Below are 26,772 nucleotides of genomic sequence, written 5' to 3'. Positions count from 1 at the left end.
TCGGGATGGGGAATACGTGTAAATCTATGGCTGATTCATATCAATGTATGACAAAACCCACTGAAATGTTGTGAAGTAATTAGCCTCCAACTAATAAAATTTTTTTCACATTAAAAAAAATAAAAAAAAAAAAAGAAAGAAGAGTTGTACATAAACATTTATGAACCAGAATGTTCACTGCAGCATTACTAATGAAAATGGGCATAACCAAAAAAAAAAAAGAAAATGGATATAACCTAATTTATCAAGATGGAATAATAAATTATATGATTCTTTTAATCACTAAAAACCCTTTAATTTGAGATATTTAATATGGACAGGTCCTTAAATACATTAAGTAAATGGAAGAGAGTAGTTATTTTTTGTGATCCTAGAGGACAGAACTAGGAACTACCACTGGAAATTATACGGAAGCACAAGTTGGTCAATGTAAGGACTAACTTTCTAACAATTAGAATTTTCTGAAAAGAATCTGAAAAAGAATGAATATATGCATATGTGTAACTAAATCCCTTTGCTGTACACCTGAAACTAACACAATATTGTATATCAACTATACTACAATTAAATAAAAAAGAATTTTCCAAGCAACAAACGGCCTGCTTCATGAAGTAACGAGTTCTGCACTATTAGACGCTAAGCAGAGGCTTAATAATCTTTTGGCAAAGATATATGGCATAGATTTACATGGTAGGAGATTGAGGAGAAGATCTTAACGGTACTTTCCAACTCTAAGAATTTATTATCCAATATAAAATTATCTGTTAGCGGGGATGACAAAAAGGAAGTGGTATGTATTTCTTTGTAAATGCTATTAATGACCCACGTGGCACTAAACTAAAAAGAGATTATACCTATATTATAATAATGGAGTTGAAGGATGATTTAATTATTATATTCTGTATCAATAATATACAAATTACTGATAAACTGAAAAAGATGATTTAACCTAATGCAGAGGGATCAAATTGAATTGATAGGAACTAATTTTGAATCTGTCCCCTATTATTTCTCTGTGTCTAATAAGGGGCCTGAAGAGTTAAACCCTTCCAAGGTAGACAGCACTAAACATCTCAAAAAGGACAGGAGGTACTCTGCTCCTTCTCTTTGCTTCCGGCTGCCCAGTAATTCATATATAAAGAAAGGAGAAAGAATATGCCCATATCTCCCCTGCAATATGATATATAAAATCTTTAAATTTTTGAGGTGTGGAAAGTAACACAGAAATTAGTATCACACTGGGTTTCTGAAAGGCAGAAGAAAACACTGGAGGCCTATGAAGGTTTTAGAGTAGCTAGTAATGTCGAAAATTCTTAAGATGTCAAAAAAGAAATTCCCTAAAAGATGCACGTAAAAAAAAAAACCAACACCCTTTTATTATGGAAAATTTCAAATATACACAAAAGTGGAGAATAGCATGTAATAAGCACCCTCACCCTCAATCACAGTCACTGAGCTTCATTTATCAACATTTTTGTAAAGCTGTTTTCTCTAATTTTTCAGATTGAGTTTTTTATATTGTTTTTAGATTTAAAAACAAATACCTGACATCACATTATTTTACCTATAAAAACTTCAGTATGAGAAGACACAATTTCTTGCTAATAATACTAAATATTCAATAAACTTCCTATGGTAAGGTACTGTTCTATGTATACTACTACTACTTACACATATAATTTTCATGTCAATTAAGCTTCACTGTTATCTTCATCTTATAAATGAGAAAACTGAGTTTTTACTGGCTCAAGGTCACAAAGTCAGTAAGCAGTGGTGCTGGGGTATGAACCCAGGTTTTAATTCTAGACCAGACTTTGTTCTCCCAACCACTAAAGCAACTGACTTTTCTCTTAGTTATTCTAGTTGTCCCTTATGGGATATAGATTGTTGTGAAAAAATGAAAGAGGGATTGCTGAATGAGGAAGAGATTGGAAAAGATACAGTAATATGAGCAGCTACTCACTGCTCTTCCCATGAAATTTTCTTTTTAAATGCCCCAAATGAGAAAGGAAAATGTGACTGGATATCATCATTGTCAACTACCTAAGATATAAGAGAAAGTAAGTCACCTTAGAGAGGGGAGCAATGATCAAGTCTCTTCCACAGAGGTTGAATATAGATGAACTACTTTTAATCTGCCCCTTCAATGACAGCAGGGGCGGGGGTGGGGACCTCTCTAGTTCACACATCCTTTTAGTTCAAGCAAAGGGATCTCACAAGGAGAGGGCCAAGCAATCAGTACAAGTGCATCTGACTGCTTAATGAAATCTGAGGAAAACATAAAAGAACCTGGAGTAAAAATTCTTCTGGCTGATATCTCAGAGTTCTCAACCTTTAGCTCACAGCCTTATAAAACAAAAAAGAAAAAACTACCAAGTAATTCAAGATTTGTCAAAGAAAGGAGAGTTCTCCTTGGATCTTTGGCCAAAAATCCTTCTAAAACCCTCCCTACTGATTTACAACAGATCTTAGAGTAACTGAACTAAATTATCTTCTGTGTAGAGGCTGCTTAGGACATTCTTCTTTCCCAAACACAAACTTCTTCCCTGTTCCTACTGCACTTTATTCATAGTTCTATTAGAACACTAACCAATATTGCATTAACTCTTTACATTTTCAATCCCTTATCTTCAAACTGAGCACTACTGAAAGTACCTGAGAAAACTGTGCTGAATGAATAGAGAAAGAAGCTAAGATGACAGAATATGAACTGAAGCAATTCTTTCACCAGTATTTTCTAACCTCCACACCTTCAGTATAATTTACAAGCTTCCCTTTAGGAGTCTTCCCATCAGCTAATAGTTCAAGATGAACAAAAACATGAACTATAGTATAGTCTCTTGAGGCCTGGAGAAAGAATCTAGCCATTTTGGTTTGCAACAGCTTTTGATTGACAAAGAAAAACTCACAGACTGAAGAATCTGAACAGTAGTCAACCCTTCCAAGAGTTTTTATTCAGATGCCAAGATGCAAGATGGTATCCAAAATACCTGCTTTTTACTTTTAAATGTTGAAGGCAACAGGGATAAAAATTAAAAAAAAAAAAAACCCAATGATTACTAAGCAGTGCCTGGTTGTCATTTCTACTATTTTTCAGATCAAAAAAAATCCAAAGCAAAAAAATTCCAGGCAAAAAATGTCTGGTTATAGACCTCAACCATGGGGGAGACTCTTTTCATGTACTGGTATGAGTCTCCTTGGATGCCTCTCTAATACTAGTTAGCCAAACAAGGTTGAGGATTATCTGGTTAGGCAATCCCTTAAAGTGAAAACCTTTGGATAAGGAAATTATCTTTCTCACCAATTTGTAAAAATTCAAGACAATCTCCCAGTTTAAGCTATATCACACTGGAATAAAAAAGTCTCACCATATTTTTTATAGGCCATTCTTTGGTTACCATGTTACCTTGGTTTGAATCCACTGGGTCTTCTATATGAGCAATGACATTCCTGAGATAACTTTGCTTCTGCTTTTCCAGGTCTGACGGTGAAAATGTCGGAACATTAGTCCTTTATCAAAGCAAACCAGGGGGAAAAACAATCGGTTAGAAGCATGAGGACAGTGCTTTGTAGAGAATCATATACTGTTCATGGGTTGTGTGTGCTTAGTTGCTCAGCTGTGTCCGACTCTGTGACCCCATGGACCGTAGCCCACCAGGCTCCTTTGTCCATGGGGATTCTTGAGGCAAGAATATTGGAGTGGGTTGCCATGCCCTCCTCCAGGGGATCTTCCCAAACTAGGGATCAAACCCAGGCCTCCGCATTGCAGGTGGAATCTTTACCATCTGAGCCACCAAGGAAGCGATGGATTAGAACAATGAACTCTCATAACACTAAGATGCAATGACAAAAGACAGTGTTAGTCACGTAATGCAAAGCTGCAATCAAGTATAGAGCTGAAGAAAAAAGATACAACCTCCTGTTAACAAGGCATAGCAAAATGAAGACTACCTACTCCACCGAGAGAGGAAGCATTTTGAGCAATTCAAGGTTAGTAAGGAAACAACTAACTTCATAAAGCCACACAAAAATTGAGTAAGATACAGACCAAAAAGAATCAGCTAGATCTGGCAATTAAAACATTGGTGACCTTGGCACAAACAACTTCTGGCCTTTGCTCATGCTGATTATACTGTACTGAGTGTCTGTGGATGAGATCGTGAATTTATTACTGCTCCAAGTAGCCTGACTTGTGTACCTTGGTATAATTTTCATTGTATGCAACTCACAAAGCTCCTTGAAGTAACCCAAACAAAACAGAGAAAAAACCCAGAAAACTGGGACTAGGGGGTTATAGTCAAAGGACTTTAGCCTTATCTGTACTACTGAAGAAATTTAATATCTGTAACCAAATTTTTAAAAAGAATCTCACTGTAAGGAAGCACATATGACACAACCTAAAAAAATAGCTTTGCTAATTGAAAAGGCCCATGTAGAGATACTGCCATCTCCTGGCAACAAGAAAATAGACTGAAAAGGTGACCCAAATCTGCAACCTCTATAAAATTTTTTCACCAAGGACAGATATATGCAAGTTGGGAGAAATGTTTAAATGACTTTCTACATAGATATATCTTAACATTTTTGTTAAAGTTATTCTAACTTCCTATGCCTGTGAACAGGCTTCCCCACACATAGGAAAAGAAATCTTACATTTATACAGTGCTTTCACTAAAGTCTTTTTTTCTTCTTAAAAATAACCCTATGAGGCAGCAGAGAAGGCATCATTAGCCTTATTTTATTGAAAAAGAAACTGAGGTCAGAGAGTATTTGACTGTCCAAGGTCACACAGTTATTGGTAGTCCCAGAACTTCAAGTATGCTTACTTCTGGCGCAGGGCTTTTTTCCCACACTAAGGAGAAACTCAGGAGAGTAAGAAAGCAATTGAACAGAACCAACATAAACCAGAATATTTCACTATATTCTTACCTTGTTTTGGTTTGCAGAACAGGAATGACTTTGCCTAGTCTTTTTTCATGGACCTTTAGCTTCCCAGAATCCTTGTCAAGAACATCCTGCTTTTTTCAGAGCAGAAGGAATGAAGAAGGGAAGATGGCCTTAGTTATAAGAAAATAACTAAAAATATTACTTATGGAAATATTCTTGAACTAAAGGTTACATAAGCATACTTGTGAACTTTACTGTACCAGGTACTAACAGAGGTGCTTTAAATGAGATGATAGTAATCTCAAGGAAAAAAAGTAGAATAGTAAAATCATCATCTTATTCAGTAAATGGTTAATTTTATATACCAGTTACTATGAATATATTATTTAATTAATTTTCCATATACTGTAAAGTACTACTCACTCCAGTTTATAGATAAGAAATGTGAGGAAACAGAGAAGCTAAATAATTTGCCCAAGGACACAGTGCTAGTTAGGCTTCAAGCCCCAATTTATTTGAATACAAAGCTCTGTTATATAGTTTCATTCCTCTCTTCACCTTGAAAAACATACTTACTTTGTTTGATGAACTGGAAACTGGTAACTTCATTTCAAAACTTGATTTATATGATCCATTTCTCCAGGATGACCCTGTATTAGAAGTCTCTGAATGGTCCAAGATCTGAGAGAATACAGGCGTAGGTTTCTTACTGTTGGATATATTTTTATCAGAGACAGTATGTGGAAAATTATTGTTTGAAGAAGGGAGTGGGGGCCCATCATAGGCAGAGTTATTGGGGCTGATCCCTTCAGATTCTGTGCAAAGTGTGCTCTCATTTAGGCTAAGATCATCTTCTCTCATCTCTTCCCCAAGGGAGGAGGGTTTTTCAGTAACTCTGGATGTAACTTTGGACACATAAGTCTTGTCCTTATCAAGTACAACATCACAAACTGTTGGATCAAATGGTGCAACTGTAACTTTTATAAGATTCTTTTCTAGTGCAAAGCGTCTGTTCAATGGTTTAGTAGGAGTTGGTCCATGACCAACTGATGTAGTTAGTTGAGGTAGTTTGAATGTGTCAGGGGTCTCAGCTTCTGGTCCCATGTTGTATGGTGAATCTTTCTCTTGGGGAGTGTCAAGTGGAATTTGACTCCCCTTCTCTCCCTTCTCAACATTCCTGCTGTCATCATTAGGCAACCCTCCTCCCCAAGGAAAGTGCTCATTTGATAGGTCATCATCCTTCAAGAGTTCCTGAATCTGTTCCTCTGTGAAACTGAAATGGCCATCATCTTCTCCATCAGATAGCTCCAGCAAGGAGTCATCCAATTCATCCTCATCCAAGGAACTCCAAGAAAAAGGAGCATTGTCTTTAGGCAAGAGAGAGGTACCAGAAGACTGTTCAGAGGGCACTAGTGAGCACATCATATCTGGAGAAATAAGAGGCAGTTTCACTGAGAACAGGAAATACCCTTTTAACAAGTCCAATCTGCTTTAGAGAGTGATAGTGTCTTAGTATTTCAAATTCTTTGCACTATGACTTGTAACACGAGAAAGTTCTAAGATATTTAACTTTACCAGAATCAGGGGAATAGCTATCATAACAATGAGATTTTTTTTTCCTATCAAAGTGGCAAACATTAAAATGACACGATAACCTATTTTGGTGAGAATGTGAGAAACAAGGATTCTCACATACTATCAGTGAGAGTATAAATCAGTACAATATTTTGTGGAGAGTAATTTGGCCATAGCATCTGACTCAGCAATTTCACTACAAGAAATTTACCTTGCAGAAATACCTGTACAAAGGCACACAGATACAGTTAAAAGGTGTTCAAAGCAGTATTATTCAGAACATCCAAATATTGGATACAACCTAGATGTCCATCACCAGATCTGTTCACTAAAATCATGGTACATTCATCTTATGGAATACTTTACAATTATTTAAAAACAATGAAGTGGATCTGAATGTAGCATCACTGGAATAATATCTATAACATACAACAAAACAAATATATATATATAAAATGTTTGGATTTTCACAGTGTATACTTTTTAGAAAACACACATATTACTTTTGAAATTTTAAAAAGAAACAATTTTATGCATACAAGAAGAAAAAAAATTGTCTTTCATACTGTATGGAGCTGCTGGTGTGATCTCTGCCTTTGCCACGAGACCAAATGGAAAAAGGGTTCAGCTCCTGCTAGCTGTTCCTTTCGGGAGACTTGTCAAAATGATTGACTCCCACCTTCCTGCAGGCACAAAGAAAATTAGAGGATCTTCTCATCACTTTCAACTCTGCTAATTACAAAGTCAACTGCATTATGCTTTAAGGTGCTCCATCTATTAATTTTGATCTTGATATTTTTTAAAATACCACAAAGTTGGATTCTGAGTCAAGAACATCAAAGAAAAATCTTTAGAGGAAAAATTATGCAACTTAAGGAACTAGTTTTCTTCCTCCCAACAATTTATACTTTCTTAAGAATATCATTTGCTCTAGTAGGATGAACACGGTCTTGAGAGTCTAAAGACCTGGGCTACGGTCCTGGTTCTGTCACTAACTAGTTGTGATAATTTGGGCAAGCCATTTAACCAGAGACTTGTTTCCTCATATAAAAAATATGGAAGGGATAGAGAACTGGGATTAGATGATGTCTAAGAGCAACTGAACTGAACTGAAGATTCCACCAAGATCCCAAAGTTGTAGTCATGACCATACATACAAAAACCTCATTTTCAATACATACATAAACACAAAAAACAGGTCTAGAAAAACACAACACAAAATTGATGATTATAATAACCTGCAGGGGCATCGAGAGAGGGACAAGGGGAGACTTCACTACTTTACTTGATATTTATATATACTTGTATAATTAAAAATTAGGTGTTAAGTAGCTAATGATGGACCTGATCTCTCATTATTTTCTAGATGGCAAAAGTGATAGAAAATTTGGAAAATTCTTATAGCCTTTTAACTGCAAATTCTTCCCCACCCCACTTCCCTCTCTAAATTTTAGTTTTGGTTCATGCATTCTTTCAGAAAACATTTTCTAAGCTACCATCAACACACATGACTGAGCTAGATAGTATGTCTCTATATGATTTCTAAGAAATAAAGATACAGATTCTACCCTCAAGGAATGTATAACCTTCCAATAAAGACAACACTCAACTTACACACCAATATAAGAAAATACAAAATGGTATGGGCAATAAAGCACTAGAGAACTACATGAAGTAATGTATGTTAACTCATTATTGCAATCATCTTGCATTATATGCATATGTCAAGTCATGTTGTATACCTTAAGCTAATACAATGTTAGTGACTCAGTCGTGTCTGACTCTTTGCAACCCCATGGATTGTAGCCCACCAGACTCCTCTGTCCATGTAATTCTCCAGGCAAGAATACTGGAGTGGGTTGCCATTTCCTTCTCCAGGGGATCTTCCCAACCCAGGGATTGAACCCGGGTCTCCTACATTACAGGCAGATTCTTTACTGACTGATCCACCAGGGAAGCCCCAAACTAATACAGTGTTATATGGGAATTACATCTCAATAAAACAGGGAAAATTAAAAAAAAAAAAAAAAAAGCCTTGCTCATCTTAGAAATGAGACAAATGGGACAAAAAGGGAAAAACTACTAAGCACCTATACTATAAACTACGCACTGTGAGACACATTTTACAACTCTAACTCATGTAACTCTATAACACAGGTCTTATCAAAGAAACTAAACTGCTATAGTTAAACTTAAGAATTGCTATGATTTTTTTTATCTTATTTTACCAATTTTTCAGCAATCGTGGAAGAGTTCTAGGCACCAGGCTTCCCACGTGGTGCTAGGGGTAAAGAATCTGCCTGCCTATGCAGGAGATGCAAGAGAGAGATGCTGATTGGATCCCTGAGTCAGGAAAATCCCCTGGAGTAGGAAATGGCAACCCACTCCAGTATTCTTGACTGGGAAATCTCATGAACAGAGGAGCCTGGCGGGCTACAGGCCACGGGGCCACAAACAGTTGGACACAACTGAGCAACTGAGCACACTCTAGGTAGGCACTGAAGCAGGTGTCTCTATGAAGAAAAAAGTGATTTCTCTGCCCAGTGACTGGGTTATAGAGTAAAGTTATTTCTTTAGGCAGCAGTAGAAAAAAGGTTTACTTTTGAAAAATAGTTCCTTTACTTAATAAAGTTTGTGCTTGTCAAGCACAAGTATGACAGACACTGGGGTTAAGTAGCCACTTTCTGAGAAGCTCTGAGTCACAATCGCCATTCTCCTACTCCTTCCAAAAGTCTAGTCCTGGGAGTTCCCAGGCAGTCCAGTTAGGTAAGGATTCTGCGCTTCCACTGCAAGGGGCTTCCACTGCAGGGAGCATGGGATCCTACATATTGTGCGATACAGCCAAAAAAAACCCCAAAAAACAAAGGGTCTAGTCCAAGCACTTGCTTAACCAAATGAAGAATTCAATACATTTTCACTCTTGGGAAACTAAAGTTCAGAGGCATTTAATGTACTGAGTATACAGAGCTAATATGCTAAAACAAGGATCCAAACCCAAGTTTAATTTCAAAGGCAATGTTTTTTCTTGCTTTTTCTACCATCCTTGTGATAGACTTGCCCAGAGTCAGTGAGCAAATGGAAATCTTCTACATTCAGTACACTCTCTAACACACTATGAAGGATGCAGACATTAAAGAGGGTTTTTGGTCCCTTGGCAAAAATAATTTAAGCCACTGTATTATGCACAGGCTCCATTTAATTTCCCAAGTGGAACGGAAGAATGTAGAAATGACCTGTGAAAGTGGTCAAACCTCAATGGAAAAAAAAAATCATTACTTGCTAACTTTACTGTGCAAACACAGGACCAATAGTCTCCACAGCCACTGAAAGCATCAATTCCTATGCCACATGACATCCAGAGGCACAGAGCCAGCTCTTCTGAGCTTTCCTCACAGAATGCTCCAATAGGTCTAACTTTGCTCTCAATTTGAATGCTCTTAGCATGCAAAACAATACCACAAACATCTATTTAACTTGCACAAATCATTCTCTTCACAATTACCTCATTAAAAATTTTTATTATAATTCAAAACATATGCAAAAACAACATAATAATGAATACCCACATATCCATCACCCAGCCCCAACAACTATCAACCCATTGCTAATCTTGCCCCATCCACTACCCCCTTTACCAGATTATTTTGAAGCAAATCCCAGGCATCACATCATTTCATCTGTAAACAACAAGAATTCTTTATCATAAAATATCCAGTTCATATTTTCAGCTATTTTTTAAATGTCACATTAAAAAAAACACACAACAGTATCCAAGTAAGGTCCATACATTAGGTTTGGCTGATAAATCTTGTATTTTAATCTACAGATTCCCATCTTTTTTTTTCTTGCAATTTGCTAAAGAAACAATAATGTAAACTGTGTATGGATACAAACATGGATGTATTATAAAATTATAAAAACATGCCATTTCAAGATAGGGATTACCTCTGGTGGTGAGGAGGGAAAAGGAATGGTAAGGGGGCATGAGTAGCTTCAATTCTTTTTGTAATGTTTTATTTCTTTAAAAATCACTAACAGGAAAAGACCTAAAACAATAAAGCTGAGTAGGGGGTTAATAGTATTCATTATTATGTTATATGGTATAACTGTAACTTTTATATGCTTGAAATATTTAATAATAAAACCATTTTAAAATTAAGAAGCCAGTGGGGAAACAATGATTACATTTTGAAGTTTCAAATGTCCTCTCAAGTAAAATAGGGACCATCATAGTACCTACCTCATAAGGTCCTTCTAAGAATTAAAAATGAGATTATGAATACAAAAGCACTTAGCATACTACAGGCACAATGTAAAAGATAAAGTGAAGTTCCACAAAGACGGCCTTACTATGTGCCTGTGTGCCATTCTACCATCATCTGCCTTTCCTGGCACTTGCTTTGTAGCAATCTCAAATATGAAGATCCTGGGACTTCCTTAGCAATCCACTGGTTAAGACTCCATGCTCCCAAAGCAGTGGGCTCGGGGTTCAAACTCTAGTTAGGAAACTAAGATCCCACATGCCACCACCAAAAAAAAAAATTAAAATTAAATATGAAAATCTTATTTTTAAAGGAAAAATATAATTCCCATCTCCCGTTTCTCTCTTAATTCTCTGTGACCCTATTCTGTCCTTCCATGTCTCTCTCATCTGTCCACCCCCTCCTTCACACTTCAGTTTACCACCCCCTCGCTCTGTTCTCTAACCTGGTTGCAACCTCAGAAACCAGCTCCCTTTCTATTTTTACCGTACCTAAGAAAACCTACTGCCTTAAAACACAAGCCTTATATTATTTAGGCCACTAAAACTGCAACACCAAACACAACCTCATACCCCTCTTTCAAGGCTCTAAAAACCAAGACCATTACCAAGCTGGATCTGACAGGTTTGGCCAAGGGCAAGGATTATTTCCCAAAGACCCACTTATCTTTGAGCTTTGATTTCCAACCTTTCCTATGTGCAATACGTGTGAGACGTACAGCATTAAAGACACTCGGTGGCCTTTATCACTCCATGAAACGGGCATAAGGTTTAAGCCAAATTAAACTGAACTGCAATTATCTGTAAGAATTCTGCAACTCCCTTGGAGGTAACTGTAGACACTGCAGGAAAGAAAAACAACTCGGACCGCAAATCTCTGCTTTAGGTAACGGCTCACTTAGATAAGGGTGCCAGGACTTTCCTCCCACAGAAACCAAATACTACTCAGCTGAGGCAACAGGTTTCTTTTTAAAAAGAAAATGTTTTTTAAATGATTTAGACAGGATTGCTAAAGCTTGAAGCCTCTAACAAATCCATCAAACTGGAATCAGGTTGGGGCAGCAGATGGGCAATTCAATCATTTCCTCTCCCGGGCCCACCCGGCGGTGCCAAGTGCCCGCTCTCCTGCCCTGGAAGGAACTGGTGGCACGTCCGATCCTCGAGTGCTTCATCGCAGTTCGCTCAACGTAGGATAAGGCTTGACCGCCCCCAGCTCTCCCTTAGAAGCTCTATAGCCGCCGTACCGCACTGCCCTCCTCCCCAAAGACCAAGAATTCCCGCCTCTCCGCGGAAGGCGGGAGCAGCTCGGGGCTTGCTCCCCATTCCTCCCCCAGCAGGAGCCAAACAGCCCCTCAGCAGAGCGGCGCGGTACACCCTCACCCTGCGGGTGGCTGCCCGTCCCACACCTCCGCTCTCCCCTGGGGCGGGCCAGCCTCTTTCTGCTGCCTACCCGCCGGCAAGGCGCGGCCGGAAAGACCGCGATTTTTTGCCTAGCAACACCCTCCCAGCCTTGGGGCAGGGGGAGAGGCAACCCCCACCGCCACCTCCAGTCCCCACCCGCACCGGGCACAGAAAACAGACGTCGTTCGCCCCTCTCGGGTAACCAGACGGCACCCTTTGCCTGGGCAGGGTGAGGGGCATCTATCGTCCGCCGACGTGAATTGGCGGGCAGCACAGACACTCCCCCCTCCCGCCGCCATCACCTCAGAAACGAAAACGAGCCCTTCTCCCAGCAGGGTGAGGGCCTCAACCCCTCAACGGGGCGAACGGCATGCGCGGCCCTCTGGAGAAGCAACAGGAGCCCCCTTCCCCCTCCCAGCCGAGGCTCGCCGACCCCCGCTCCTCCCTCAGCTGTTCACCTCCGGAAGCCGGGCCACAGCCTAGGCGAACGACTGCGTCTCACTCCGCCCCCTGCGCCATCTTATCGCCCCCTCCCCGACCTCCCCCACCCCGAGGCTGCCGGGCCAGCGCCAAGGGGAGGGCAAACAGGCAATGATTGGCAGGAAACCGCCCCGCCTCTCAGAGGGTTGCGCCTGGCGCAGGCGCTGAAACCCCGCCCTCCACACCTCCTCCCCCCACCTACGGGCTCCACCCCTTTTCGTCTCATCGACCCGCTCGACACTTGGCTGTTCCTGGCTGCTGGTAGGAGGAGAAGGGTGCAGGCCTGTCAAGCCGAGGGACGAGTTCAGCTGATGCAACCTAACCTGGACCCGCGTGACAGTTTCCGGCACGCGGCGGCGGCGGCTGCGACCGAGAAAGGGGCCCGGGTGCCGGGCTAACTGCTGGAGACGGCAGCGACAGAGCCATGGGGGACTCTCTGAGCCCTGAAGAGAAGCTAAACCTTATCACCCGGAACCTGCAGGTGGGGCCTCGGGGTTGAAAGTGCGCGGTTGGGGACTACGGGCCGGAGGTCCAAGTGATCCTGAGCACCTCTACGGAGTCATAAATGTATGGTACCCGGGATTTCGCGCCGAGGCAGCTCTGAAAGAGATTGCAGTCCTTGCTGCCGGTCGGTCAGTCAGTCCGTTACTACAGAAATCACAGTGGTCTCACCTTCTGTGTGCCGTTACTTGTGTTGAGCCAGGCTTTGAATCCACCCCACCCACCCTACTGTGTGCCGGGCGCGGTGCTAAGGCGCTGGGGGGTACGTCAGGACCCTACCCTCCCAGAGCATGTCTGGAGGAAATCAGATGTTTGCAAGGACCCAGGATCCAGACATCTAATTAAGTCGAAACTAGTACTGAAAGGTGCTTTACGCGGAGATCTTTATTGAAAGGAAGTTAGGAGGAAGGCTGCGGAGAGTGTTGAGGGAAAGCTGAGGAACTCTAAACTGCCCTTAGGGATTCGGATCACCTCCTCACTTCACCTATGTTCTGCTGGTTCCAGAAACTGCAGGAGTAGAAGTTAACCAGAATAATGGGTGTTAAAAACGTGTCAGGTAGAGGGAACCCAGGTCAAGAGCCAGAGGGGAGAAAGAACCCATTGGTTCTGAGAGAAGGCTAACTTGGCTGGAGTAAAGGAGGCAAAGTACAGATCAAGCACTTAGAAAATATTTACATTGCTCATTCTCTTGACTTCTCAGGCCTCTGTTGTCATATCATCTGTGGTCTTTATTTAAATAATAAACCCCTGCCAGAAAAACTGCCTCATCCCTTACTCTACCTTTTTTTATTTCTCCGTAGAACTGATCACCATCTAACATATGGTACATTTTACTAGTTTGTTTAGGAGGAGCAGGCAAGGACCAGGTCATGAAGGTATTGTAGGCAATGTTTGACAGTGGGGTTTATTCTGAAGGCAGTAGCTTGCTTTTCTGTTTTTATAAGATACAATTCACATACCATAAAATCCACCCCTTTAAAGTGTGTGGGTCAGTGGGTTTTCTAGTAGTCACATGGTTGTTCAATTACCATCATTATTTAATTCCAGAGCATTTTCATCATCAAAAATAACCTGTACTCATTACTAATCACTGTTTATTCTTCCCCTCTCCCCAGCCCTAGGGAACCACTAATCTGTGTTCTGTCTCTAATTTGCCTATTCTAGACATTTCATGTAAATGGAATTACAATATGTGGCCTTTTATGTCTAGCTTCTTTCACTAAGCTTAATGTTTTCGTAGTTTCATCCATGTTGTTACACTTACTGGAACTCTGTTCCTTATTACAGCTGAATAATATCCCATTATATGTTGGATTCCTGAATCGGAAAGATCCCCTGGAGAAGGGAATGGCAACCCACTCCAGTATTCTTGCCTGGAAAATTCCATGGACAGAGTTGCTGGCAAGCTACAGTACATGGAGTCACAAAGAGTTGGACACGATTGAGTAACCAATACTACTTTTATATGAATATACTGCATTTTATTTCTCTGTTTGTCAGTTGATGGACCTTTGAGTTATTTTGACTCATAACTTGATCTTTTTTTTGTCCACACCACGCAGCATGTGGGATCTTTTCCAACCAGATATTGAACCCGCGTCCCTTGCAGTGGAAGCACAGAGTCTTAACCACTGAACCAGAGAAGTCCCATTCCCATAACTTCATCTTAACCAGAGATTCTTGCATGCTTCGCCTTAGCCAGATTCTGTTTCCTGGCCTCTCTCCATAAGGAGAGAAATAACACACAAAGCTAGTAGCATTGATTTACTCAGGTTTTAAAGGTTAAGTGATATGACCTTTCCTTGAGTAGTAAAAACTCTAAATGTCCCATAGTCAGGGGTTTGAAGGATGCAGGATCAGCCTCCACCTGGCTTGGAACACATGATTTTAACAAGTCCTGCCAACAGATATTCAAACCAGCAAAACGATTTTTGTCTTTCATGTCTTCCAATAGTTTACCCAAACCATCACCTGAAGAAACACTAAAATCTCTTTTTCATGGCTTTCAATAGTTTCCCCAACCGTCACCTGAAGAAACACTAAAATCTCCTTTGTCACAGCATACTAGCCTATTGGGCTTCCCTTGTGGCTCAGCTGGTAAAGAATCCGCCTGCAATGCAGGAGACCTGGGTTCGATCCCTGGGTTGGGAAGATCCCCTGGAGAAGGAAAAGGCTCCCCAGTCCAGTGTTCTGGCCTGGAGAATCCCATTGGGGTTGCAAAGAGTCAGACATGACCGAGCGACTTTCACTTTCACTAGCCTATTAGAATTTTTTTAATATTGTCTTAGAGCAAAGGAAATTATTAAATGAAGTATTTAAATAGGCAAATGAGTTAATCGAATTTTGTTCTCAAGACCTCTCTGGCTTCCTTTTGCGATGTGGATTGAAGAGAACAAGAGTAGATTTGGGAGACCTGTTAAGAAGCTATTACAGTTGTCTTGGTATGATCTAATGATGGCTAAGGCTATGTTGGTTGTGTAAAGGTGGAAAGAAGTAGGAGGACTTAAGAGCTGTTTCAGAGTAGCTTTTGCAACTCAGTACCATTTACTGCACTAGGGGTGAAACTGTAAGTGAAAAAGATGCCTGGGGAGTGAAGGAGAAAGGTGAAAGCATGAGTTTAATTTTGAACATGGGATTGAATTAACTGGGTTGATAACAAGTACATGTTCTATATAGGTGTGAGCAGGAGATTTGGTAGTTACTAGGGAGACCTGGGTTCAATCCCTGGGTTGGGAAGATTCCCCCTGGAGGAGGGCAGGGCAACCCATTCCAGTATTCTTGCCTGGAGAATCCCCATGGACAGAGGAGCTTGACGGGCTACAGTCCATGGGGTCACAAAGAGTAGGACACGACTAAGCAGCTAAGCATAGCACACAACACAGCTCATAAGTAGTAATTGAAGCAACTGAAGAGGATCAGTTACAGAGAATGTAGAGTAAAAAGAGAGAGGGCCCCAAGGATTGCTAACATTTAAATAATTAGGAAGACAAATATCTGCAAAGAAATCTGAAAGGCAGAAGCCAGAGAAGTAGGAGGAAAACTAAGAATAAAATAGAGGAAACTGAAAGAGATTTCCATGAAGTGAGGACTAAAAAGTATTCATTCAATTTAGCAATTTGGAGGCCATCTGTGATCTTAGCAAGAGCATTTTCAGTTGTGTGATGCTGTGTGGAATTCAGACTGGAATGGGAGATAAGGAATGGAGAGCAGAAGAGACACCTTTCAAGAAACTGGCTGTGAAAGGAAGGAGCATGAGCTGAAGGCAGTTGGAGGGGAAGATGCGGGTAGGGACAGTCTCCGTTTCCCTAAAGTCACTGACATTACACCAGAGTGGTACTAGCAACAGCACCAGCTTCCTTTGGTTCTCACTCAGCGCTGAGAGCCTGGCTAGACCTCCCTGCTGGCTCTGAGTCTGGACTCTCAGTGAAACATACCTTTGTTTTCCTTGTCACGGGGTAAAGGATGAGCAGGTGGTGGTGTTCAGTTACTCAGTTGTGTCTGACTCTTTGGGACCCCATAGACTGCAGCATGCTTCCAGGCTTCCCTGTCTTCACTGTCTCCCAGAGTTTGCTCCAAGTCATGTCCTTTGAGTCACTGATGTCATCCAACTATCTCCTCCTCTGTCGCCCCCTTCTCCTCCTGCCCTCAGCCCTTCCCAGCATCAGGGTCTTTGCCGAGGAATTCGTTCTTTGAATCAGGTGGCAAAGGATTGGAATTTCAGTATCAGTTCTTCCAGTGAATACTCAGGACTGATTTCCTTTAGGATTGACTGGATCTCGTTGCTGTACCAGGGACTCTGAAGAGTCTTCTCCAGCACCACAGTTTGAAAGCCTCAATTCTTTGATGCTCAGGCTTCTTTATGGTCTGACTCTCACGTTTGTATATGACTGCTGGAAAAACCATAGCTTTGACTATGTCAGCAAAGTGATGTCTCTGATTTTTAATATGCTGTCTAGGTTTGTCATAGCTTTTCTTCCAAGGAGCATCTTTTAATTTCATGGCTGCAGTCACTGCAGTGATTTTGGAGCCCAAGGAAACAAAGTCTGTCACTGTTTGCATTTTTTTCCCCCATCTATTTGCCATGAAGTAGTGGAACCGGATGCCATGATCTTTGTTTTTTGAATGTTGAGTTTTAAGCCAGCTTTTTCACTCTCTTTCACCTTCATCAAGAGGTTCTTTAGTTCCTCTTTGCCTTCTGCCATTAGGGTGGTATAATCTGCATATCTGAGGTTATTGGTTAAGTAAGGTGGGACACTGCCATTAAAGCAGCTCTTTTGCTTCCACTGCAGGAGGTTCTCGGGGAAGAGAAGCTGAAGGAGATATTGAAGGAGCGGGAACTTAAAGTTTACTGGGGGACAGCAACTACAGGCAAGCCCCATGTGGCTTACTTTGTGCCCATGTCAAAGATCGCAGACTTCCTGAAAGCAGGATGTGAGGTAAGAACTAATATTATAAACCGCGCAGTTGCCCTTGAGCAGCGGCCAAAAGAGAGACTTAGTCGCTTGTTTGGAGGTACTTGAACAAATTCACATTTTAGTGACCCCTTATCTTTTTTGTCCAGGTAACAATTCTGTTTGCAGACCTGCACGCATACCTGGATAACATGAAGGCTCCGTGGGAACTTCTAGAACTTCGAACCAGCTATTATGAGAATGTGATCAAGGCAATGCTGGAGAGCATTGGGGTGCCCTTGGAGAAGCTCAAGTTCATCAAAGGCACTGATTACCAGCTCAGCAAGTAAGTGCTCCACCCTCCTCACGGGTCTGGTGCTTCTAGCTAGTTACAGGCCTGGGGAATCAAGGCACTCTAAATTTGGATTCAAAGGTGTTGGGCTCTACTTGTTAAGAACCATTAAAAATTTTATACACTTTGTCCTTTTAATTCATCTATCAAATATCTACTGACTAGTAAATGCCTAGGTACCATACTATTTGCTGGGAATATAAAAGTCACCACAACAAAGTCCTTGGCCTTGTAGACCTCACAGCATATGGGAAAGTGGCAGCCTCCCTTTCTCCTTCCAGACTCAGCAAATAGTAATAAAAGAAATGTGGGGGAAAAAAATCATACTTGTAACATCAGCATTCATATAATTTTTTGCTCTAATTTTTTAGAAATTATTTGTTTATTAGGCTCTGCCAGCTCTTAGTTGCAGCATGCAGGATCTTTAGTTGTGGTATACCGGATTTAGTTCCCCGATCAGGGATTGAACCCAGGCCCCTCCACTGGGATTACAGAGTCTCAGCCACTGGGCCACCAGGAAAGTCCCTGTGCCCTAATTTTTTAGCCCTAGTTTCCTAAGTAATCCTTCCTGCCCACTGCCTCATAGTCTCCACATTATTTATATATAAGCCATGTATCTCTATAATGGTCACTTTTACAGTTAAACCATTAGACTAACTTTTTAAAAGGTAAGCATTGTTCTATCCTATTTCACAGATAAGGAAATGAATTCAGATTTAACTTTCCCAAGTTCATTCATGCAGCTAGTAAGTGTAAGGGCCATGATGTGAACTCAGATCTCTTGCTTGCAAGTTGATTTTTATTTCATCTAACATAATTTTCTTTGTATTCCCCACTGTTGGACATTTAGAGTTTTAAATAAAGCATATACCTGAAAGATATTGCAGGTTTGGTTCTAGACCACCTCAATAAAGGGAATGTCACAATAAAGTGAGTTGCATGAATATTTTGATTTCCTAGTGCATATAAAAATATGTGAAAATATGTGTTGGACTTCCCTGGTGGTCCAGTGGTTAAAACTCCCTGCTTCCACTACAGGGGGCATGGGTTCAATCCCTGGTCAGGGAAGTTGTGCATGCTGCAACTAAGAGTGGACAAAAATAATAAATAAATAAAAGTTGTGTTTATGCAGTACTATAGTCTGTTAAGTGTACCATAGCATTATGTCTAAAAAAGCAGTGTGTGTGCCTTAATGTGTTGTTAAAAAATGCTAACCATCATCTGAGCCCTTGGTGAGTCATAATCTTTCTGCTGGTGGAGGGTCTCTCCTCATTGTTGATGGCTGGCAACCGATCAGGGTGGTGGTTGCTAAGGGTTGGGGTGACTATGGCAGTTTCTTAAGACAACAACGAAGTTTGTCACATCAATTAATCTTTCACAAACAATTTCTCTATAATTTGTGATGCTTTTTGATAGCATTTTACCCACAGTAGAACTTCTTTCAAAATTGGGGTTAGTCCTCTCGAGCCCTGCCACTGCTTTATCAACTAAGTTGATATAATATTCTAAATCTTTGGTTGTCTTTTCAACAGTCTCCATTGCATCTCCACCAGGAGTAGTTTCTATCTCAAGAATCCACTTCCTCTAGTCATCCCTAAGTAGCAACTCCTCATCCATTTAAGTTTTATCATGAGGTTGCAGCAATTTGGGCTCCACTTCTAATTCTAGTTCTCTTGCTCTTTCCATTATGTCTGCAGTTACTTCCTTCACTAAAGTTTTGAACCCTTCACTTCCACCTGTGCAAATTGAAAGCAATTTCTTCCAAATTCTTGTAATGTTGATATTTTGCCTACTTCCCATGAATGACAAATTTTGTTGTATTTCTAAAATTATGAGACTTTAATGTTGAAATTACTGTTTGAGCCACAGGCTGCAGAATGGATATTGTGTTAGCAGGTGTGAAAATAATGTCAATCTCATTGTACACCTCCATCAGAGCTCTTGGGTGACCAGATGAATTGTCAGTGAGCAGTAATGTTTTGAGAAGAATCTTTTTCTGAGTTGTTGTTCAGTTGCTCAGTTGTGTCCCACTCTTTGTGACCCCACGGACTGCAGCCTGCCAGGCTTCCCTGGCCTTCACCATCTCCCAGAGCTTGTTCAAACTCATGTTCATTGAGTCAGTGATACCATCCTACCATCCAACCATCTCATCCTCTGTCATCCCCTTCTCCTCTTGCCTCAGTCTCTCCCAGTGTCAGGGTCTTTTCCAGTGAGTCAGTTCTTCACATCAGGTGGCCAAAGAATGGAGCTTCAGCTTCAGCATCAGTCCTTCCAGTGAGTATTCAGGACTGATTTCCTCTAGGCTTGACTGGTTTGATCTCCTCATAGTCCAAGGGACTCTCAAGAGTGTTCTCCAACACTGCAGTTCAAAAGCCTCAATTCTTCAGCACTCAGCCTTCTTTATGGTCCAACTCTCATATCCATACATGACTATTGGAAAAACCATAGCTTTGACCATACAGACCTTTGTCTACAAACTAATGTCTGTGCTTTTTAATATGCTGTCTAGGTTTGCCATAGCTTTCCTTCCAAGGAGCAAGCGTCTTTTAATTTCATGGCTGCAGTCACCATCTGCAGTGATTTTGGAGCCCAGGAAAACAAAGTTTGTCATTGTTTTCCCATTTGCCATGAAATGGTGGGACCGGATGCCATGATCTTGGTTTTTTGAATGTTGAGTTTTAAGCCAGCTTTTTCACTCTCCTCTTTCACCTTCATCAAGAAACTCTTTAGTTCCTCTTTGCTTTCTGCTATAAGGATGGTATGGGCTTAAAATATTCAGTAAACCATGTTGTAAACAGATGTGCTTTCATCCAGGTTTTGTTGTTCCATTTATAGAACACAGGAAGAATAGATTTAACATAATTCTTAAGAGCCTTGGATTTTTGAAATGATGAATGAGCATTAGCTTCAGCGTAAAGTTGCTAGCTGTATTCCCCGTAACAAGACAGTCAGCTTGTCCTTGAAGCTTTGCAGTCTGGCACTGACTTTTCTCTAGCTCTGAAAGTCCTAGATGGCTTCTTCCAGTATAAGGTGTTTCTTCTACACTGAAAACCTGTTGTTTGATGGAGCCACCTTCATTATATTATCTAGATTTTCTGGATGACTTGCTGCAGCTTCTGTATCAGTACCTGCTTCTTCACCTTGCACTTTAATGTTATGGCTTCTTTTCTCTTAAACCTCATGAAGTGTGAAGTTAGCAAAATCCCTATTGATGTTACTATTGCAAAAAAATTATAGTTTGATGAAGGCTCAGATGATGGTTAGCATTTTTCAGCATGTATTTACTAAGGCATGTACGTTTTATTTTTCAGGTATGTACAGTTTTTAGGCATAATGCTATTGCACACTTAATAGAATGCGACATAGTATAAATGTAACTTGAATATGCACTAGGGAACCAAAACTTTATGTGACTTACTTTATTGCAATATTTATTTCCTTGTGGTCATCTGGAACTGAACCCACGGTATCCCCAAGGTATGCCTATAACGTGAAAGATCATGTATGACAATACAGAAGAAGTTTGAAATATTGCAAGAGTTAACCAAAATGCAACACAGACATGACATGAACAAACACTGTTGGAAAAATGGCACTGATAGACTTGCGCAGAAAAGTTTCCACTGAAGAAACCCTTCAATTTTTAACAAACACAGAATCTGTGAGGCACAATAAAGTGAAGTGCAGTAAAATGAGGTCTGCCTATACCAGGAAATCCACCTAGAATGCAGCTCAGAGATGGACAGAAAAGCTTTAAGCATGATTAAGTTGTGGATAAGAACTTTTGTTTCCAGCAATCTGGCAGACTAGGTACTCTGATCAGCCTTCCTGCTGAAAAGTGTTTTTTTTAATGCTATTTTTAAGCCTTCCAAAGTTCAGATATGGGCTTCCCTAGTGACTCAGACAGTAAAGAATCTGCCTGCAAGGCAGGAGACCCAGGTTCAATCCCTGGGAAGCTCCCCTGGAGAAGAGAATGGCTACCCACGCCAGTTTCTTTTTTTTTAATCACAATTTAATCTGCTAACAGTAGGCATGCATGCATGTGTGTGTGTAAAGTCACTTCAGTCGTGTTCGACTGTTTGCGACCGCATGGACTATAGCCTTCCAGGCTCCTCCGTCCATGGGATTTCCCAGGCAAGAATACTGGAGTGGGTTGCCATTCCCTTCTCCAGGGGATCTTCCCAACCCAGGGATTGAACGCAAGTCTCTTACGTCTCCTGCTTTAGCGGGCAGGTCCTTTACCACTAGTGCCACCTGGGGAGCCCCCACTCTGGTATTCTTGCCTGGAGAATTCCATGGACAGTCAGTCCGTGGGGTCACAAAGAGTCAGATACAGCTGAGCAACGAACACAAGTTTTCAAATAAATCAGTTGACAACTTAATTGAGAATACTCAGTGACCGGAAACCAAGTGAAGGTGGGAGTACAAAGAGATTTGTATTTCACTTAATCTAAGATGTTTTTTTAAATACTGCTAATTAATCTATAACATGCCTTAATTTTTAATAGTCATCTAGGTTTCAGAGATGCTAAATGTTTAAATAAATATGTCTTAAAATCTGTAAAAGGTGATAAAAATCATCTTTTCAGTAAAAGAAGACTTTTACTGAAGACTACATGTACCTTGAGGAAACTCCTTGAATTGTATGTACTTGAATTGTAGTTTTTGTGGCCTCACAGACCACAGTGGGAAAAAAGGAAAAGATAAAACTAGAGTACTAGGCCAAGAGGCACAATATTTGAGTAGAAAGTGTTCCAGAAAAGCAATAAAAAGAGTCAGAGGGAAGGAAGTTGACGATGAAATAATGTAAGGACAATTAAAGGACATGAGTTTCCAGACTGAAAGGGCTCATTGAGTGCCTAACACAATGAATGAAAGTAAACCTATGCTGAAGTGCATTATTTTGAAATTTTAAAGCACTGGGAACAAACAAGTATATGCAAATTTCCAAAGGGACAAAAGTCACATACAAAATAACAGCAATCATAATGGTTCTGCATTTCCCCAAAGGAACAATGAAAACTGAAAGGGGATGAAACAGAGCCTTTAAAATTCTGAAGGAAAGGAATTTGCAACCCAAAAATCTGTACCTACACAAACGACCATTCAAGTGTAAGGGCAAAATATCTGAAAATATTTATTGAAAAAAATTATCTTCAAGTTTTTGTTGGCCATTTGTATTTCCTTTTCTGTCAATCAAGTGTCTATGCAAGTGTCTTGGCCCATTTTTTCACTTTTTTTTATAAAGTTCCTTGTGTTTTCTAGATGCCAAGTCCTTTGTCATTTATATAGCATGTAGATAGGATAAACAACTGGAACAGAACAAACAAACAACTGAAATAGTTCAGAAATAGATCATCACAAATATGTTAAGTTGATATATATGACAGAGCTGGCAGTATAGGTCAGCAGAGCAAGAATAAACTTTTTAAAAGTGATGCAGAGATTTTTGGTTATCCACATCGGGAAAAAAATGATCCCTTTGTTCCAAGTGGGTTAAAGATTTAACTGTTAAGGCCAAACTATAAACATTTAAAAGACAACATATAAGACAACTGTCCTCTAATTGTGGGTCAGGGAAAATTAAACAAGACATACCAAAAACAAATCACAGGAAAAGATTGATGGATTCACCGTTACTACAGTCGAAACCTTCACTATATCAAAAGTAAGATAAAAAGACAAGCCACCCACTAGGAGAAGATATTTATAACATATATAAGTGGCAAAGGAGTATTATATGTCAAAAACTGCAAAACCAGTTGTCAAAAATTGGGCTTCCCTGGTACTCCAGTGGTTAAGTGTCCAGCTGCCAATGCAGGGGACATGAGCTTGATCCCTGGTCCAGGAAGATTCCACATGCCTCAGGGCATCTAAGCCTGTGTACCATAACTACTGAGCTTGCACACTCTAGGGCCCTTGAGCCCTGAGTACTGAAACCCAAGCACCCTAGAGCCCTCAAGCCGCAACAAGAAAAACCACTGCAGTGAGCAGCCCATGCTCCACTAGAGAAAGCCCACACGCAGCAACGAAGACCCAGTGCAACCAGAAATAAGTAATTTTTTAATGGCAAAACTTTAAATAATGAGAATATTAAGTAATAAAATTGATGAAAAGCCTCTTTGGAAAATAGTTTGACATTATCTTGAACTGAAGTTCAAGATGCAAATCCCTTGTCTTACAGAAATTCTACTCCTAAGCATATATAAAGGAACTTGCACATATGTACCAGGATACATATATAAGAATATTTATAGCACATTGTTTAGAGATACAAACGGACTATAAAACAGGACAGAAATACAAAAGTTCAAGCTAATGGTTACTCTGGAGAAGGAAGAAGTAGGATTGTGGAGGAGTGCACAGGAGCCTTAGAAGTAATTAAGTCTTTTTTTTTTTTTTTTGCTATACATGCGGGATCTAAGTTCCCCAACCAGGGATCAAACCCAAACCCTCTGCAGTGGAAGTGTGGAGTCTTAACCACTGGACCACCAAGGAATTCCCTAGGTCCCTTTTCTTAAACTGAGTGATGGGTAATTTAGTCATAATATTGTTCATTATTCCTTACATGTATTTAAGTTAAAATAAAGACATGACGAGACTTGAGAAATTCTGGCGTTTATTTAATAGGCATCCAGAAGAAGAGAGTAGAGGGGAATGGCGGAGAAGCCCTATTTTAGGAGTTAAGCAAAGAGAAAGATTAAAGATTAATTTAAATCCATCTTTAAAAAGGAAAAATATAAAAATTAAGTAGTATTTTCAGGAGTGGATGGACTACTTACATTTAGAAACCAGCAGGCAGAGATGGTTGGATGGCATCACCGACTCAGTGGACTTGAGTTTGAGCAAGCTCCGGGAGTTGTTGAAGGACAGGGAAGCCTGGCTGCAGTCCACGGGGTTGCAAAGAGTTGGACACGACTGAGCGACTGAACTGAACTGATTCTTTCTGAATGTCTTAAGATCAGGAGAGTGAATTAACAACACACTTTTAGGGTTGCACTGAGACCTGGGCCCCGTCTTAGAGCTGTCTCCTCTTGTCTCCTCTCAGAGAGTACACGCTGGATGTCTACCGCCTTTCTTCTGTGGTCACACAGCACGATGCCAAAAAAGCTGGAGCTGAGGTGGTAAAGCAGGTGGAGCACCCTCTGCTGAGTGGCCTGCTGTACCCGGGGCTGCAGGTATGTGGGAGGGGTGGAGTCCCCTATGACCTTCTCTGCTCTGATTCTGACCACTAGTCACAAACCTCTCTCTCAGCCCGTTAGACCAGTGTCCTGGCTGTTCCTTCACCTTGCGGGAGGCCTGCCTTCCCCCTACAGCCCCTCCTCCAGACTTCCGGACCACTCTTTGACTTCTTCGCCTACCTCTCTGTCCTTTAAAATGCTGCTCATCTCACATAGCTTCTTTATGGTAATCATGATCCCTTAATTGAAGAACATTAATTTCAGAGTGATGTGAGTGAGTGAGTGAGTGAGTGAAGTCCCTCAGTCGTGTCCAGCTCTTCGGGACACCATAGACTGTAGCCTACCAGGCTCCTCAGTCCATGGAATTTTCCAAAGAGTACTGGAGTGGGTTGCCATTTCCTTCTCCAGGGGATCTTCCCGACCCAGGGATCAAACCCGGGTCTCCTGCATTGCAGGTAGACACTTTAGCATCTGAGCCATGCTGCCTGTCTTTAGAGTGATGAGTGAAAATAAATTTTAGGCATGATCCTATTTCCCATTAAGCAAAACAAACACATCATATTTCATGTGTGTGCATTTTTGTATGAGCATGGAGAAAGCATGGGAAAATTCAAACCAAGCTATTGATACTGGTTATTAGCTCAGGAAGATGGGATGAAAATGTCGATAGACTTTTCTTTTCCCTTGTATATTTCTCTAATGTTTGATAAAGTCTTACACACTGCTGTATATAAAATAAACAAGGTCCTCCTCCATAGCCCAGGGAACTATATTCAATATCTTATAATAAACTATAATGGAAAAGAATCTGAGAAAGAATATATGTATATATATGTAAAACTGAATCACTTTGCTATATGGCAGAAACTAATATACATTGGAAATCAACTAAATTTTAATGAAATACATTAAAATTTTAAAAATAATGTTTTTTTTTTTAACTTGAAAGAAAAGAAAATTAAGTCTTCTCTTGGTCAGGAACTCTAGATCTGAACTTGGGAACTCTATATCTAATTCAGTCCATTATGGCAGCCTCTTGTCATAGTCATATGTGGCTACCGAAGTAATTAAAATTTTAGTTTTCCAGTCCTACTGACTGTATTTCAGGTTGCTCACAAACCACATGTGGCTGGAGGCTGACGCGTTGAACAGCACAGGTGTGGAACATACTCACCCTCACCGAAACTTCTGTTAGTGCTGTTCTGCGCCTAACTGCTTGCTTACCTTTCTCTTCCTCTCCTTTCTTTTTCCCCCACGTCCAATCAGATACTAAATTTTATTAATCCTACTTAAAAATCTCTTAAATTCACTCTTCTTCTACATCCCCACCAACTTGAAAGTGAAAGTAAAAGTCGCTCAGTCGTGTCTGACTCTTTGCAACTCCATGGACTATACAATCCATGGAATTCTCCAGATCAGAATACTGAAGTGGATAGCCTTTCCCTTCTCCAGGGGATCTTCCCAACCCAGGGATCGAACCCGGGTCTCCCGCACTGCAGGTGGATTCTTTACCAGCTGAGCCCCAAGGGAAGCCCCCTCACCAACGTCATTCATTGTTATTTCTTACCTGGACTCTCACAGCAGCTTTCTCGCTGTTGTCTTTGTCTCCAGCCCTCAGGCCACAGCTCTACACTCTGCTGTCTCAGTGGTGTGGTTTTCTGCAGTTACGTGAATTGTGGTTCTTCCCTCCTTAAAATCATTCAGTGGCCAGGATGAGGCTAGGTACCCTCACATGACACTCAG

General features: G+C 40.7%; 2 protein-coding genes across 7 annotated transcripts in view; one reads left to right on the top strand and one right to left on the bottom strand.

The window, feature by feature from the left end:
* The window catches only part of LOC122698510 (S100P binding protein), a 34,097-nt gene extending 21,400 nt beyond the window's left edge, over window positions 1-12,697 (bottom strand). Inside the window, exons 1-6 of one of the 6 annotated variants that reach the window (XM_043909630.1) lie at window positions 12,583-12,694; window positions 10,098-10,139; window positions 7,029-7,145; window positions 5,464-6,314; window positions 4,930-5,018; window positions 3,407-3,510 (exon numbers count right to left, since the gene is read on the bottom strand). In XM_043909630.1, the coding sequence (XP_043765565.1) occupies window positions 3,407-3,510; window positions 4,930-5,018; window positions 5,464-6,312 (1,042 nt within the window). In that variant the 5' untranslated portion in view covers window positions 6,313-6,314; window positions 7,029-7,145; window positions 10,098-10,139; window positions 12,583-12,694. Of the gene's footprint in view, window positions 1-3,406; window positions 3,511-4,929; window positions 5,019-5,463; window positions 6,315-7,028; window positions 7,146-10,097; window positions 10,140-12,426; window positions 12,563-12,582 lie in introns of those variants that run through there. The other 5 variants (XM_043909636.1, XM_043909632.1, XM_043909631.1 and 2 more) reach the window with 5 other exon arrangements.
* Window positions 12,698-12,885: 188 nt separating this feature from the next.
* YARS1 (tyrosyl-tRNA synthetase 1) overlaps window positions 12,886-26,772 on the top strand; it is a 30,780-nt gene continuing 16,893 nt past the window's right edge. Inside the window, exons 1-4 of the mRNA XM_043909629.1 lie at window positions 12,886-13,085; window positions 17,395-17,541; window positions 17,667-17,842; window positions 24,897-25,026. Coding sequence (XP_043765564.1) covers window positions 13,029-13,085; window positions 17,395-17,541; window positions 17,667-17,842; window positions 24,897-25,026 — 510 coding nt within the window. The 5' untranslated portion in view covers window positions 12,886-13,028. The remainder of the gene's footprint in view (window positions 13,086-17,394; window positions 17,542-17,666; window positions 17,843-24,896; window positions 25,027-26,772) is intronic.

The sequence above is a fragment of the Cervus elaphus genome, chromosome 8 (genome assembly GCF_910594005.1).
Source record: "Cervus elaphus chromosome 8, mCerEla1.1, whole genome shotgun sequence".
Lineage (NCBI taxonomy): Eukaryota > Metazoa > Chordata > Mammalia > Artiodactyla > Cervidae > Cervus > Cervus elaphus.
This window is presented reverse-complemented; position numbering and strand designations above follow the sequence as displayed.